At 42.9% G+C, this 17,008-nt stretch overlaps 1 protein-coding gene across 1 annotated transcript in view; it reads left to right on the forward strand.

Annotated features, from left to right (window-relative positions):
• GAS6 (growth arrest specific 6) overlaps window positions 1-15,934 on the forward strand; it is a gene marked incomplete at its 5' end in the record, with an annotated part of 42,343 nt that extends 26,409 nt beyond the window's left edge. Inside the window, 8 exons of the mRNA XM_080357425.1 lie at window positions 230-351; window positions 1,399-1,517; window positions 1,913-2,102; window positions 7,694-7,858; window positions 9,389-9,557; window positions 11,174-11,346; window positions 12,137-12,365; window positions 15,584-15,934. Coding sequence (XP_080213551.1) covers window positions 230-351; window positions 1,399-1,517; window positions 1,913-2,102; window positions 7,694-7,858; window positions 9,389-9,557; window positions 11,174-11,346; window positions 12,137-12,365; window positions 15,584-15,735 — 1,319 coding nt within the window. The 3' untranslated portion in view covers window positions 15,736-15,934. The remainder of the gene's footprint in view (window positions 1-229; window positions 352-1,398; window positions 1,518-1,912; window positions 2,103-7,693; window positions 7,859-9,388; window positions 9,558-11,173; window positions 11,347-12,136; window positions 12,366-15,583) is intronic.
• Between the last annotated feature and the right edge of the window lie 1,074 nt (window positions 15,935-17,008).

Raw genomic sequence — 17,008 nt, forward strand, 5'->3', positions numbered from 1 at the left:
CTTACCACTGACTTGCTGTGTATCTTTGGGCAGCTGGAATCCATCCATGAAAACAGATCTGTGTAGATGCTAATTCTAACTCTTCTCTGCTGTAAAGGTGTAGCATAGGGTGCACAAAAGAAAGGTCCTGCAAAACAGCATTGGTAACATTTTTGTTTTTCCCAAGTGATTCATGTTTAGACAAACTCAATTGCTGCTTACTCCTTTATTCTTTGCTGGTTTTGTATAGATATAAATGAATGTGAAGAAAAGCTCTGTGAACAGACCTGTGTCAACTCACTGGGGAGTTACACCTGTCATTGCGATGGCAGAGGGGGAGTGAAACTTTCCCGGGACATGAACACATGTGAGGTATGTTAGTCTTTGTTGCCATAACTGCAGAACAGACATTTATTTTACATTGCAATTAAGAATAACTGATGAAGCTCTGGACCAAAGCCATTTGAGTTGAGTGACCAAGAGGAGGGAATCAAATTGCCAAGGCCATGTGAGCTGGGGACAGTAGCTCTCTTGAAAAGAAGAGTCTCGTTACACTTGTAGAGGAGGAAGTTCATTTGAAGTCTGTCTTCTCAGGCTTATCCTGTCCGCATTCAAAAAAGCATGACAGCAATAACCCTGCCAGCCCTCTGTTTGGTGATGCATTACCTCTGACTGCACAAGCTTTTCCGAATTCTGTGTTAGGACAAGGGGTAATGTCCCTGGGGACATTCAGAGGGAAAATTCAGGAGAGACAAGAGGAAGACATTTTTTACACTGAGGGTGGTGAAACACTGGAACAGGTTGCCACAGAGGTGGTAGATGCCCCATCCCTGGAGACATTCCAGGCCAGGCTGGACGGGGCTCTGAGCAACCTGATCTAGTTGCAGATGTCCCTGCACATTGCAGGGAGTTGGACTAGATGACTTTTAAGGTTCCTTCTAACCCAAACTATTCTATGATTCTATGAATTAGACAAAGTAGGATGGTGGATAGGTTTCTCAGGGTGTATCGTGTAAGTTATGAACCAGCACTTCCACTTGACACTTTTGTCCTCCAAGAATTTGAGATGGGTGGGCTTCAGTGGCACAGGCTGTCTCTTGGGAAACCAACTAACAGCAAGTTCTTAGTACATCTTTTGTTGCAGGCACAACATTTTCAGTAGGAAGCATTAGGCTGTACCAGTATAGTTCCATTTTGCAACAGGAAAACATTCCTCCAAAGCACATAGGAAGGAGGAGGGAAGGAAAGAGGAAATGATCTTAGTAACAAAACAACTGTATTTTGAGAGTATAAACATTAAAGTGCCCTAACCTACTATATGTATAGCAACTACATGAGAAAAGAAGAGGAGACATACTCTCTGATTCTCTTTCTGCTGCATTGGAAGAATAAGTACTCAAAAATGTGTTTTGATTATAGAACATAATACCATGTGTGCCTTTTGCTGTTGGAAAAAGTATTAAATCCTTGTACCTGGGGAGGATGTTCAGTGGCACTCCTGTTATCAGGCTGCGCTTCAAAAGGAAACAACCCACGAGGTGAGGACAATTTAGAATGACAGTCGAATGTGCTGTCTGCTTTAATGCATGCCATGGAGTTGAGTCGTGACAATAGCAATTATTCCTATGATCATCCTTATTTGTTTGGACTATGGAGTCCTGTAAGGTGAAACGTTATCCAAACCAGTAATTTAGAAAGGCAACCTTGACCACAGAGCCCCTAGGATAATTACTGAAGTACAATAATGTGTTCTTCACTCTTGATGCTAATTTAAAATCCACATTTGCAGCTAAATCTTTTAGGAATGCATTAAAAGCTAGTATGTTTTAACGGAGCTTTGTAACTGCTAGAATTGATGCTATCTGTATGGAAAGTACTCTGTGGTTTTTGAACTCTGCATAACTAATTTATTTCTTGGCACCTGTGCGGTCAGACTTGTGGCTGAGTTCGACTTTAGAACCTTTGATCCTGAAGGTATCCTTTTCTTTGCTGGAGGCCATCAAGACAGCACATGGGTAGTCTTGGCTTTGCGCAAAGGACGACTAGAGCTGCAGCTGAAATACAATGGAATAGGCCGTGTGACAAGCAGTGGACCGCTTATCAACCATGGCATGTGGCAAACGGTGAGTCCAGACCGATGCTGAGGTCTTACCTTTCCTTGGCTGGTTCCTGATGGGCTCTGCCAAGTGCAGCTAGACTTCCTGTGCTGTTGAGAAGATGCTTTCCCAGCCTTTCTATCCATTCAGTATATGCCAGTACATTATATATTCTAAAGTGAGAGTGGGATATTTTTCCTAACAAATTGTATCATACTTTATATCCATTGCAAACTAGACTGCATCACTAATTTGAACAACCAGAGCAGACACAGTGCCTTTAGGATGCAGCAGCACTAAGCTGACTTCATGTTGGTTTGAGAAGATGCTCTCTGGGTGAGATTTGGGAGTAAGAAGGAAGTCACTTGGTTTGTTCAGCCAGCAGAAGAGGAGACTGAGGGGAGACCTCATGGTGGCTACAGCTTCCTCACAAGGGGAGGAGGAGGGGCAGACGCTGATCTCTTCTCTCTGGTGGCCAGTGACAGGACCCGAGGGAATGGCAGGAAGATGTGCCAGGGGAAGGACATTAGGAAAAGGTTCTTCCTCCAGAGGGTGGTGGAGCACTGGAACACGCTCCCCAGGGAGGTGTCACGGCCCCAAGCCTGACAGTGTTCAAGAAGAGACTGGACAGCACCCTCAGACACATGGTGTGAACTGTGGGGTTGTCCTGTGCAGGGACAGGAGTTGGACTCGATGATCCTTGTGGGTCCCTTCCAGCTTTTGACGGTCTATGAACTCAGTAGCTGTTCTCTTAAAGAAGTTTCCGAAGGTGTTTTGTTTACTGTATGGTGCACGTTGTTGGTTTCGTTTATTCATATGTTTGTTTGTTTACTCATGGGGCTCAGATTGTCTGAGCCCTTGACAAATCTAATGCTCCCGTATCCTTTTTTAAACTCCTCATGCTTTTTTATATCCAAAATAGTCCACTTCCCTTGTAAAGATGTTGGAGTCCTTGTAAGGTTTCATGTTCCTGACACTCTCAGAACATCTGGTGATTCTGGAAGCATCGTGGTTGCTGCCATTTGTGACAGGATCATGAAAAGCATCTTGTAGTATGATCTAGAGTAGATTAAGAATTTATGTGTGCCTTTTCACTTCTGCCTTTTCCTCTCCTTTCATTTTTTCTTACTTAAATAGATCTTTTGACTTTTAAGTCGATGTGTATCTTGGGGAGTGGGTGGGAAGTTCTCAGCTAACTCATACGAGACAACTACAGATACTGGTAACTCTGAATAGTTTTCTGTTTTATATTTTTTAGTATAAAATAATTCAGAATTATATGTTAAAGGAAAAAACAAGGTGGGAAGAAAAATTTGTTTCTAATGAGTGGTCCTTGAGTGCATTCACTGTCAACTGCTGATATATGGTAATGTTTCCAACAGATGAGGTGATGTTTAATTTTACAGTTACTGAAACAATTTTAAATTCCAAATGGAGATCTGTAGAGGTTCAGCACAGCTGTAGATAAAATCTGTGGCATGCTATATCTTTACAGGTAGGAGTAGCCTCAAGCCAGTTCTTACTAAATTTGTTGTAAGATTTGTTCTGCTGATTTGAAATATGGCAATTGCAATTGCCTGCACAGAGAGCACAGTGACAGAAGATGTGAAAAGCAGAGTTGATGCCACAACAAAAAGCAGTCATTACTGAGCCAAGCCATCTAACACAGGAGTGTAACATACTTGTTAAGTGCCAGACCTCATTATGAAGTATTTACAAATTTTCTCCCTGTTTGGGGGAGCTATCTGAGATGTATTTTCTTTCTTCAAGTAATACAAAAATGCTCAAACACATAGGAGTTACACGGTAAACAAAGGCTGTGCTTGCTTTCTTCAGGGAGAGAAGGCAGTATGATAAAAGTAAGTATCATTTTTAGGCAAGAATTGGTCTCCTGCCAGCCATCATCTCAGGGCTCTTATCCACAGGTACCATCATAACAAACAAATTGGTTGGGTTGCTGCAGCAACACACTCTTTGTGCAGATTTTCAAGGCTGTATAAATCCCCTAGAGACTCTTCCCCAAGGCTTTTGGGGACAGTGCAGATGGAGCTGGGTGGTGTGGGTAGACAGGAGCCAGGCCAAAGGTGGGGCAGAAGTTCCCCTGCAGCCAGCAGTGCTGCCTGGCACATGGCCTGGCAGCTGCCGAAGATATAGCACAGCATGGGCATAGCAGAGGGCATCCTGCAGCTCTGGTGACTGTCTCCCAGAGAGAAACTGTTGATGTTGTGCCTGATGCTGGCCAAAGGCAGAAGGAGTTACCCACAGATGAATGGCAGCAGGAGGAAGAAGCCTTTGGTCTCTTGACTTTGTGGTTGACCCACCTCTGAGACTTGGGATGCTGCTTTCTTTGCTGGGGTGCTGCTGATTTCTCCTTTCTCTGCTCTGCTTTCTTATTCCTTGCCTCCACCCCGCAGGTGCTGTGTTCTCTTCTTAACACCCAGCATCATTCCTCTTCTAAATGCCATTTAATCTGTATGACTGAGCCATACGACTATAAATCTGCTCCTCCATTTTTTCCCTTCCCTCATTTCTCCTTTTCCTTCTGTCCGGTTGAGGAGGGGTTATTCCTTTTCATGTGTCTCCTTTTATAAAACATGTAGCCACACATTTCATTGTGAGTACGGTCTTGTTTGTATTTCTCAGCTTCGTATTCTGTGAAGCACAACCCCCAACAGCCTTCAGAGGTTACAGTCCAGACTCAAGTGCACTTTGGGAGCTTCGGTCGGGGCTTCGGTGTGCACAGGATCAAGCCCTTAGGTTTGGTTAGACCTAGAACAATGGAGTTTGGGTACTGGTGGGAATTTCATAGGGGTTGTGAGAAAACAGTAATCTTACTATTTAACTTTCAACAGATGAAAAAACAATGGCTATTTAAAAGCAAAACATGAGAATCAGCATGAGCAGTGTGTGTCTTCTGGTCTCTTGAGCAAAAGTTTCATACTTTTATGGAAATATGAAGGTATTTTCAAAACTTCAGGCCAATATTTATACCTAGGTATTTCCTCTGATGTTGATCCCTCCTAATCTATTTTTAAATGATCTTTCCCAGCATTGCAAAGACAAATAAGCAAGCCTCAGGAAAAAACTTCTGATGTAGTTATTTGTGTGTAATCCAGCTGGATGAAGTGGCCTGTATGAACTGGTGATAGTAGAGAGCCACATGCACCTTCTGTTTGTTTTGCATTTCCAAAAAAAGTCATCATTCTGTCTTATTTTCAACGTCTGGTTTAGCACTGGCATGAGGACAGTATGGTTAGCAAAAATAATAACCTACCTGCGCTGTTAAATGTCAGAACTGAGGGTTAAGCAATCACAAGCGAATTCGTGTTTGGCTTTAACCCTGCGGCTGCCTGTCGTCCCATCCCTTTTCAGTGCTGCCCACTTGCTTTTCAGCAGAGAACAGACAGGGTGGCTCTGTGCTGTGGGGTATCCAGGGCATAACCCAAAACATAAAGCTGACTGCCCTTATGGCTAACCGTACGGGAACACTTAGCGGTGGGACCTGCCTGCCTGATCCTCCCCAAGCACACCATGGCAGGCAGCAGCTGCTCCTTGCAACAGGAGGAGGGTATTACAGCAGTCTGCTAACCATCGAAATCCTTCCCTTTTGGTTTGTAGGTGACCGCAGTGCACCAGCAATTAAGTTTTGAACATAAGGGAACCGCAGCTGAAACTGCCAGAGGGCAGCGGGAATTAGGCAGAATGTCATTTCCTAAACTGGAATTTGTTAAGAGCTGCCACTGGGATTAACCCCTTCTCCTCTGGAAGTTTCCGTGGATTCGGTTTTGTTTATATTAGTGATCAGAAGTGGCTAAGAACTCAGACTAATATTTTAAAACTTCTATGCTATTACTTATAATACGATCTAATAAAATTTTCGAAGACCCTGAATTGTGGTGGCCCTGCAAGCTGCAGGATTTATTCACAGCGCAAGCACAGTACACGCATTGCTGCAGCTGGCTTTTCCCCGTTCCTGTTTGCTCCATGGCTTCCCATTATCCATGCTAGGAGCAGGGCGATGCTCTGCCCCAGCTCCTTGTGATGCTCTGCACCCTGGTGCCTTAGGGCAGCAGTGACCCTCCGAGTGAGTTTTGAGCCTGCTAGCCAGTGTAGCTAAGCCAGTTTGGCTGTGGCTGCCGAGATCTGTGGGCTAAAGTTCCCACCCACGGAGTGGATTTTACCACCTGCCAATGCTCAAAAAAAGCCTGTTTGAGACTGGCTTGTGTGTCTCTGTGGAACGCGGTGGGGAGACGTTGGTGCCACTTTAAACAAGGAAGCTTCAGACAAGTAAATTCATGTCCCGTAGGATACAGCACAGAGCAACACACCAGGTGTAAACAGTGTTTTAGCAATATAAACCAGAAGGTACTGGAATCCACAAGAGAAGAAAAAAGTTTGATGTTCTATGAATAATCTTCTCAAATATCAAATTCCATTAATCTTCATTGCTGAAGACTGCAATCCAAAGGGAGTGTCCAGGAGTAAACCTCCTCAACTCTCTGATCCTTTACATCACAGCCACAGAGGCCGAGCTCAGTGTGGCTAGTGGAAACAATTTTGGGGCAGCTGCTCTCAAAAGGCAAAGAGAAAGATGCTCATGACATAACCTACCAGCAGGGAGAAGGAAGAACGAGTCTAAACAGCTGCTGAAACAGATATTGGGTTCTGTAGAGCAGCTCACTGATGGAGGCAGCATCTGGGTGTCCCAGGGAACAGAGCTGTAAGGATGAAGAGTGGTTAGGCAGGGTGTCTGTCATGGAGTGGGAAGGAGTGCTATGTTGGAGATAATGAAATAGAGGAGGTGCACTCCTTTCTTCTCTGCGGGAAAGAAGGGGTTGTTTTCTTCTACAGCCACAGAAACACCCCATTGGCAGCAGGACCCGGGTCCCAAGGCGCAGAATCCATGCTGCTGTTCAGCAGCCCGCTGCGTGTCAGCTTTGTGCTTCACCTCCTCCTCTTCCTCCACAGAACTGTCTGCTTTATAGTGCAGCCTGGTCATAATTAAAATTACAATTTATTTTTTTTTTAATATTTCAGTTGTGATAGAATCTTCCTAGAAGTAGCTCTTCAGATACAAGGAGGTAAAACCTGCAAAGACATTTTTGAGATGACAAATCGTTTCCCATTTTTATTGCCTTCTCAAGCATGACATCTTCTATTGTTTTTTCAGCGGTCAGTATTCGAAATGTAGATTTAGTGTGGCTGGAAGGCTTCTGCATTATCTTTCACTGGTCCAATTGAAATAAATCTTCTGATCTGTCTTTCCAGCTTTTCCTGTCACATGCTGTTGCAGTAGGAAGTTTCTCATTAATAACTCGTTACTGTGTTTACATTTTGCATAGAGCAGCCTACAAATGTCATATAGTTAATCCACTCATTTTTTTGTGTGGCTGTTTTGAAGTAGCTGGGCTGTCTTTGCCATTAGGTCAAGCCCATGTTGCTGTCTAGAGCAAAGATTTACATATCAAGGTGGAATGTCACTTAAAAGGTAGACAGAGAGGCTTGGGGACTTTCTGTGTCTTGAAGATTCTACTAGTGGTGTCTGTCCTTTAGTTGAAGCTGCTGATATTAAGCTCTTTTTATCCTGAATTATTCTATTTGCAATTTTACTTTTTCAGATCTCTGTTGAAGAACTCGAAAGAAGTTTGGTTATAAAGGTCAACAGGGATGCAGTGATGAAAATAGCTGTCTCAGGGGATCTGTTTACTCTAGACAAAGGACTGTATCAACTGAATTTGACAGTAGGAGGCATTCCTTTCAAAACAAAGGACCTTGTCCTGCCGGTAAGCATAGCATGATCACTCATGTTGTTTTGCATGCCTGAAGGGCTTGATTTCATCTTCCTTTGGGGTAATGTAGGTCCTTTCTGAGAGCAGTTCAGTCTGCCCTGAAGCAGGTGGAATTACCACCTTCTGGATACAGCTTTCTGTCCATTGAATATAGAGGGAGGCTAAGCCAGTAGCAAAGGTGAGACTCCTGGTTTTTTGATTGATAAATTTGGGTGAGATGTATCCCACCCCACCACAAAACTGGAGCACATGACAAAATTAACAGTGGTCGTGCTGGCTTGGAGACCATGGGTGGCCCTGGTGGGTCAGTGAGCAGACCCCCAGGTGAGGGTACCAGTGTGCCCACTACATCTGGAAGCCGCGTTGGGGGCATTTTTTGTGCTGTCAATGACGTTTGTGCCTCGTGCATATTCTATCACAGTTTTGCTGCTTGTGTTTGCTCTTTCAGTTTAGTAAGACTCAAGGAAGAAACAGAAGCTTTTTTTTCTTTATTTCCTCCTAATTCAAGTAGATCAGGCACATGAATAAAAGTTTAGGCACTCTTGGCTGAGATTGGATTATCCCTGTGTTTCTGACATAGCTGCTGTTCAGGCTGTTTTCAATGTCCACCACACACAGAGCTGGCACCTTGAAACCCAAATTGGCATCTCTTTATTTCTAAATGAGGTGACAAGCTTGCAGCTCTGTTAATGGGAGTGCAGCTGCTGAGGAAGGCTCCTGTTCCTCACAAAAAGTCATTCAGGGACGCTGCTTGTCTGAAACATTAAGCCTGGGGTGTGGTCTGAATATAGGATTGAGAGCCAAAAACTCCTGAGGTTTTTATCCTGGTTCAGACACTTAATTCTCTCCCTGCTTCATTTAATTGAGTGTAATGGTGCTGATTTAGACACTTTGCAAAGAGCCATCTCTTTACATACTGTCTCACATTTTAATGCTGACACTTGGTATGGGATAACGTAACTAGAAGCTGGCAAGAACAAGGTGTGTACAGGGTGGTGTGCCCGTCTTGTGGCTCAGGCACCCTTCCCTTAAGCCAGAACCCAACAATTTATGCCATGACCAGGTCCAACATCTTGTGTGTCATTAAGCCTGTTTGCAATGATACAAAGGATTGTTTTGTGTTTTTATTTTTATAATTCAAGTTAGCCTTCAGCATTTGCAATTCAGAATTACAGGACTTATAAAACCTTGACTACAGGGGTTTAAAAGTAAGTTGCACTGATGATGTGCAGTGTGTAGAAGCAGCTAACAGAATCAATACAATCAAATCAGCACCTGCATTAGCTAGTGCCCTTCTGTGGAGATAAGCTGGGCTCAAGGGAGTTTCCTGGGGAATACTGACCAGTTACTTGCTTGGAGTTACAGGACTGGGGGTGCTGCCAGTTGGTTTGCATGTACCTAACACATCAAAATGATTTCTCCTATTTAGTATCATGATATAACTCAGTTTTCCTCTGCACCCAAAATCAGTTGTTCTACACTGAACAGGGCTTTGAGATGTGAGATACTGCTTTATCTTCCTAGATAAACCCTCGGCTGGATGGTTGTATGCGGGCATGGAACTGGCTGAATGGGGAGGACACCACTATCCAAGAGACCATAAAGATGAATGAAAAGATGCAGTGCTTTTCTGTAGCAGGACGGGGGTCTTTCTATCGTGGCCGAGGCTTTGCCGTGTTTAATCTTACTTACAGTAAGTACTTTATTTTATTTCTGACCTGTTGGCCTGCCATTAACCATACTTGGTTAATAAGCAGTTTAAAACTTACATGTATGCCAGACTCAGCGTTGACTGATGCAGAAAAGACTGGCAGCTGTGGATGGAGAAGGAATAGCTAAACTTGTGGTTCATAGCGAAGGAAGGCCCATTTATGATAGTTAAAGCCAGCATGAATATGACCAGGATTGATACGGCTCTCTCCATGTAGCACATCCAGGCTGATTCCAGCTCATCCTCAGCGTTCAGGGCTTCACATCCCTCTGTCAGCAGCATTAGTGGTTCCAGCACTATCCGCTGTTTTCTGTCGAAGAGGGAGAGCTGCAAGCCATCGTGCTATATCTTGAGTTTATGACAGACAGAAAATCAGTATTGTCTGTAGCAAAATGTCCAACATCAGATTCACTTTTAATCATGGAGTGGTATTCATTACACTTGGGACAACCACATTAAGTATATCTCTGATACAAGCTGAATGAAATTGGCCTACATACAGTAATAACAAGTTTCAAAATGAACTCAGTCATACTAATTTAGCACTCAGAAAGACTCCTTTTTGTTGTTCTGGGTTATTCTGTTTGTGTGTATCTGTGATCAACTGTCAGTATTTTTAAACTCATGCAAATGCTAACTATCTAATTTAGTTTTGTGTGCAAGTCCCCTGCAGAAGCCTTCTGTGCATCATTGTGTGGATTTTTCTGCTGTGCCATTGTAAATTAGGGAGTATCAGGTGTTTGTTGTCTCGTTTACCACATGGATTCAAAAGCTGTGAAGTAGAGACAATGAAGCATCTGAAGAGCAGATGACAACACTCAGCAGAGACGAGGCCTCAGCACCTGCATTTTTATATTCGTTTTTCTACAAACAATAATCCTATCTTTTTATTTTTGCTTTGCAATGGCAAGTTTTATGAATAACTTATTTATTGTATTTCCAGATGTGGTGAACCAGCATAGATAATACTATGTAGGGAGGCTGCAGATACAGTATTGAAATCTTTCTTTGCAGCCAGCATCAGCTTTTAAATTATAAGGGAAGTAGGTCAGTAAGAAAGATGTCAGAGAGTTTAATTCAGAATTCAGCAGGTGAGATAAAACATCCCATGCTTCTGAGAGGCTGGTGATCAGGAGGTTATTAGGTAGGTGATCAGTGTAATATGCTTATATCCTTTTTCAGTTTAACACAGGCTTTCATAGAAATGTTTTGTTTATGACAGATTTGGACTTGGATCCCTCAATGATCTTTGGACAGTCAAGAAGGATGCAAAAATTAGATATCTTGCAGCAGTTCTTTGAATGTGTTGGATTGACAGCCAGGAGAATCTGAATTTCCCGTTATGATAAAAAAGCTTAACCTTGTTCTTTGACATTCTGAAAGGCAGTAGACTGCAGAAGGTAACAAGAGGAAACGGATGCCATTTTCTTCTGTGCTTTTATATTCAGGTGCTTTGGAATTTTTTTTTTTTTTAGTAGAAGAAATGTAGCAGTCCCTCCATACTCTCATCCATCTATCCTCCAGGCAGAAATTGTACAACCTACCCATTTGACCTGTTAGTCCTATGTTTGTCATAGTACACATTTCCTTTTCTGCAGTGCAACCCTCTTCTGGAAATGAAACCAAGTCAAGTTGGGAAATAGAAGTAAATGCTGCAATTCAACCAGCAACAGATACTGGCGTGCTCTTTGCTCTGGTTACGGAAGAAGCCACTGTCCCTTTGTCACTGTCTCTGATTGACTATCATTCCACAAAAAAACTGAAACAACAGGTACAGACCTAAGCATTTTTCTAGAGAAGGCTCCTTGCTACTTTCTGGGAATTGGAAGTCATTCTCAAAAAACAGTTGTCAGGTTTGCTGCCTGCCTGCTTATTTGCACCCATGAGTTCAGAACATGGTCTTAGACTGAGTTGCTTGGCGGTCACCAAAGTTCTCCCTCTTGTGGATACGTGTCAGACACTGCTAGGGATCTCTTTGCAGATGTGGTCTAGGTAAAAGATGGAACTGGTCTCTTGAATGCTGGCATATTTTGTTATGTTTTTCTGGCATAGAACCTGTTTGATGCCATAAGCAAATAATGGATGGAGCTCATCAGTAATAGCCCCAAGGTAATAAAGGGACAGTCTTAGGTGCCACTACAGGTGCTGTGAAAGGCCAGTTATGATGAAGTGCTGAAGTGACTGATTTAATGGTATTCATAATAAAGGGCTGGATTCTGGCATTAGATGAGTGTAAATCAGGAATGATTTCACTAAAACCCACAAGCCAACTTTTCATTTATAGTACAGCAGCTCTAGTCTGTTTGGTTCCAGTGCAATGTAACAACCTCTGGAAGACCCACTGAGAACTCCCTCTGAGAAGACAATGGTTATAACTAACAATTAGTCCCATGGGTTCATTGTTTTTTTCATCTATGCAAATGATCTCGGAACATGATCAGCAATAGTAATAAGGCTAATTTGTAAGCAAGGCCACAGTGGGGTCATCCTGGTCTTGCATAAGCATGGCTAGTCATGTTTCTGCTCACTGCCTCTTTTTTCTTCTTTCCCCTTCTGTCCAGTTTATCATTGTGGCCTTGGAGAGCACAGTTGTGTCCAGACTTGCATTAAATGTCTGCGATAAGAAGGAACACTCTGTGGACATCCTCCTCAGGAAAGATCACTTATCCCTCAGGGTAGATGGGATAGTGGGAGAGAGTGAACTAAGCACCTCTGAGTTAGAGGGCAGCCTGTCCATCTTGGAGAACTCTTTGCAGTCAACGGTGAAGACATACGTGGGAGGATTGCCAGGTGAGCATCTAGTTTTGTACCATGAGCTACAGACTCCCAGCTCACCTTGTTGAGCTGCCAGTCAGGAAAACTGTCTCCATTCATTCAAGCTGGAAGCCTCCTTCTCTGTTTCTGCTCGAGTGACCTTTGTCTGCAATGCAGTCACGTGTCCTTAACAGATGTGAGGGTGTGCTTGACAATTATTTTTTTCCTGGGATGATTGTGTCCTTCTGAGGACAGACGCAAGCATAGAAAGAGGAAGTTTTGCTTATTTGGCAATAGGAATGATTTATCCGAAAGACAGCTGTAAGCAGGGTCATTGTCTTAAACCTGGTAAAATCCATAGGAGCTGAACCACAGGGTCCTGAAGTGCTTCACTAAATGTAATGAGCATGTGTGAGCACTCTTTGAGGGAAGTACCAGGGCCTCACATTATTTTGACTGAAGCTTGGGAAGCCCAGCGTCATGGTTCTCCCTGGCTGATGTTGTCTTTGAACTGATCACAGCACTACACAATTAACAGATGTCCTCACAGCAGAGTGTATTTAGGGCACAAACAAAGGGCTACCACCATGTGTAGTTTTGCTGGCTTTTCAGCAACAACAAGGCTTCTTGTGGGAGGCCAGTTTACCCCTTGATTGTGAACCTGGAAGATGGAACTTTCATCTGAGTCATGAAACTTGGCTGAATTTTGGCCAAGTTTGGGGATTTGTTTCTCGTTGTGGCTGAACTGGTTTATCAGTTCCTATTGCTGAAGAATGTAATTAGGGAAACACTTACGTCCCTGATGCACAGCAGTACATCCTATTTTATTGGTAGCAGCTAAGCAAAATCTTGCCTTTACTTGCCCAAGCAAGGGAGGGGCAGCAATGTTGGCCTCTTGGTAGGTGCTGGAGCAGTCAGGCTGGAAGAGGGTTGCTGAGGTGCATGTGTGCCGGGACACGATGTGACTGTTCCCACCATGAACAAGAGTTTGCAGACTGTTTATGCCTATGATGTAAATGGCTCCTAGTGACACCTAAAAAGGGGGAGGCCACACTCTGGGATGTTCACACACTGACAGGAGCAAGGCTGAGTGCTCAAATGTGACATTTTCTGGTGTCAGATTGAATTGTCCAAGCTGACCATTGCACAAGCAAGAGGAGTCACCTGCTTTCTTTCAAGTAGCTCTCAAACACACAGCAGAGACTTTCACAGCCCAGAAAACAATCCCATTCTGTCGCCATCCTGATTTCTTTGTGGTTTGCCTAGTCTAACCATGCTGGGCGAAGCACAGTTTTTAATTAGCCAGAACTAAGTGTGAGATACCAGAGCTGTGGCTGGTTAGACCCAGCTGGCTTCTGGAGGTTTGGCTGCTTTCCCCCTTTGATCTGTTCTGCTTGGCAACGGGAATTTCTGCCCGTGGTCTGCTTTTGCCATTGAGAGGAATCCAGCATTGCATCGAGAAACATTGTCATTTGCCAAAGAAATAAACGTTTCAGCACTTTGGTTGGATTTATCACTCCAAGTTAAATAACTATACCAAATGGTCAGATCTAAGTGAGTTTGGCTCATTCAGATTTTGAAAACATTATGTCGTTTTTGTTTTTTTCCTGGTTCCATACCCTGTGGAAAAAAATTACATATAGTGGTCACGCTTAATGTCTTTATTCCATTTGTGACAATTTAAGAAATAATTCTGGGTCAAAATATGTAGTATGTGCCATCCTAAGTACAGCTAAAATTCCAGATATGGAAGAAATATTATTTAGAGTTTCAAGAGATAAGAGGGAATGTAGAGGAATTCACTACATTTTCTATGGTATTTTCAGTTCTGATAAATCCTGAATTATGTAATTTATATAAAGCATAGGTGTTTTTCCAGGCAATGTGTATACTGTTGGGTGAAGGAGCCTTTAAATGAGGTTTCTCAGTCTTTACAAGACCATATTTCAGACAGATCCATTTCTAGTCATAACAGAAGATTAAATATTTGACCTGATTCACAATTGTAACACAAAGAAAGTATTTTTTTTAAAAATTATTTTTGGTGGTATCTTACAAACCCATCTCAAAGCCCACACTGTCTGTCAGTCAGCCCTGTGGCACATGTAACAGCAATCTGTGTGATTTTTAGTATCTCTTTGTGGCTTAGAGGTCCCACACAAATGTTCTTTCTCTCACTCAGTTCCAGAACCCGTCCTCAGTCTGAGCTGTGTTTCATCACATCAGCTTCAAATTTGGCCCTTCATGTCTCCAGGCAGAACCCTTTGAGTTGCATATGTTCTCAGGTCAACAGGACAACCTATTGTTCAAGTTGTCCTTGCTTCATGTAAAGATAAGGAGTTTACTTAGCTACCCGAATCACTGCGAAGTTAAAGAATCTGTGAGACATTCATTGCTTTCCATTGCACAACTACTTTGACTAGGTCGGCTTTGGGTTGTAAAAAAACCAATAACCTTTTGGGAAGGGTAGAAGACACAGTTCATGTAAATCTCCATGTTGCTTTGTTACTGTGTGGGGTTTTTGTTTATTTGTGGTCAGAGTGTGTATGATGTTACAGAAGTTAGTAATCAGATTTACTAATTTCCTCTAGTCTCTTGGATGGTACTTAGTGGTTTCTTCCTTGCTAGTTGTTTTCTGCCTCTGGTAAACTGATTAAAAATATGTCACCAGTGGACCTCCATAGAAAATATTAGTCTCGTTAGCCTTAGCAACTCAGCTGATGTATGCCAGCACCTTTCTGAGGTATGGCAGCAAGTCCAGCTAGTGGTAGAGGCTGCACATAGGAGGAGCCTTCCTGTCATGAAGCTCTTCCGATAATCTTTTGGCAGCCATTTTGAAGAGAAAGAGGGAGGGCATTATAGGAAGGTATAACAGCTACACTAGAGACAAAGTAGAGGCTCTAGAGGTGGAGAGGGGGAAATGCTGAGAAGGAAAGCAGCATGAACACAGCGTGCAATTGGAGTGAAGCCTTGCGGCTGTGCAGCACGGAGTTTCCTCAGGACTGCAGGCCTTGCAGAGACACAGAGCAGCTGAGGAAGGGTTCAGAAGAGCTTTTGTGCACCAGAGCAGAGGGCGTGTTCCCCCATGTCTGGGATTGTGCTCCTGCCTTCTGCTGAGGGGTGTGAGGGGGAAGGAGAAATCCCAGAGTGGAGGAGAGTTTGAATTCCTCGAAGTGATGCTCATCTGAGCATAGGTAGGGCAGGCATTTATTGAAAAACAGCCATCTGAGATGTTTGTCTGTGCTTTCACACAGACGTTCCTGTGACTTCCACCCCGGTCACCGCGTCCTACCACGGCTGCATGACTGTCAAGCTGAGCAACAAGGCGCTGGACTTAGACGAGGCTCTGTACAAGCACAGCGACATCACCTCACACTCCTGCCCTCCCGTCGAGGCGGGGCAGTAGGTACCACTGCAATGCGGAAGTTTTATATTCAGAAACTTTCAATGCTTTTCTTTTTTTTTTTTAAGATATAAATTATTCAGACCTACTGCACTGCGTGTATAGTTTCTCTTAAACACTGAAGTTATGTAGGAGCTACTGATCCTTATGTCAGATTGATTATTGAAATACTCCATTGCTTTGAGGTTTAAAGGTTGTAATATATTTGTAAATAGTTCAGAAGACTAATATTAAAAAAGCCAAAAGTACAGAATATACCAAAAGTGAATGTTATGTTTAGACTGTAAGAGACAGTTTTATCTGTAATGTGGAAAACCTGGTAATATATGAATGTGGACTGGAAGAAAAATAATAATTCTGTATTATTTTTTATTACCAAACACTGCTTTCTGATTTGCAAAATATGAGAGAATAAAATATTTACATACAAGTTTTTAATTTACCTGTACTGAGATTATTCTATATTCTGTTATTTGGAGATAATAACTCAGGCTATGCCTGATGTGAAGATTACGGGGCAGGGGCGCTGTTTGTTTAGTTTGGGGTTTTTTTGTTTGGAAGTGGGTTTTTCTTTTACTTTCTCTTTCTGTACCACGGGTAGAAGACGTAGCTGTGACAAGTCAACAGTAAAAGGAAAAGAAAGTTGGGTTATCAGGAAGCAGTTAGAATAAAAGACTTAATAAGTTGAAAGCTATATGGCCTTTGTGTCAATAACCGCTGAAGCAAATTATGAGGTGTCAAGAATTGGGGGATAAAATCTGGAGATTACATATTTTTGCTGCTTAATTTTTTAGGTAGGCTCATTCACTGTGAGCCTAGTGGGAGCAGAGAGGCTTGAGATCTTTAGAGTTAGACAGGCCAAATTGCAGTGTGGTGAGATAATACATGGGGAGAAGCTGTAGAGCCATAAAGCGCATTCTACTTTTAAGATATCCTTGTGAAGTGGGGGTAGCCTGCTTTGAGATACTTCCGTCTTGCTTTACTTGGTCCTTGTTTTGTGTCAGATTAATGAACTGAGAAAGACATGGTGGAAATCCAAATACTGGGTGGCTGAGGTTACTCTACGCATCAGCGGGTTAATGTGGAAAACGTCTAGTTCTACAAAGTCTTCTATAAATTGTTCCTGGTCATTCTGTGTCATGTTTCACCCAGTTAAATGTGGAGATGATAGATTACCCTAATAATCCACACATGAGACAACATCGATGACCAACCTGTGGAGATGCAACTGTCCTGGAGGAAAGGATGGAAGAGGGGGAAGACTATCTCAAACATA

This window comes from Nesoenas mayeri (genome assembly GCF_963082525.1).
Source record: "Nesoenas mayeri genome assembly, chromosome: 1".
In the NCBI taxonomy this organism is placed as follows: domain Eukaryota; kingdom Metazoa; phylum Chordata; class Aves; order Columbiformes; family Columbidae; genus Nesoenas; species Nesoenas mayeri.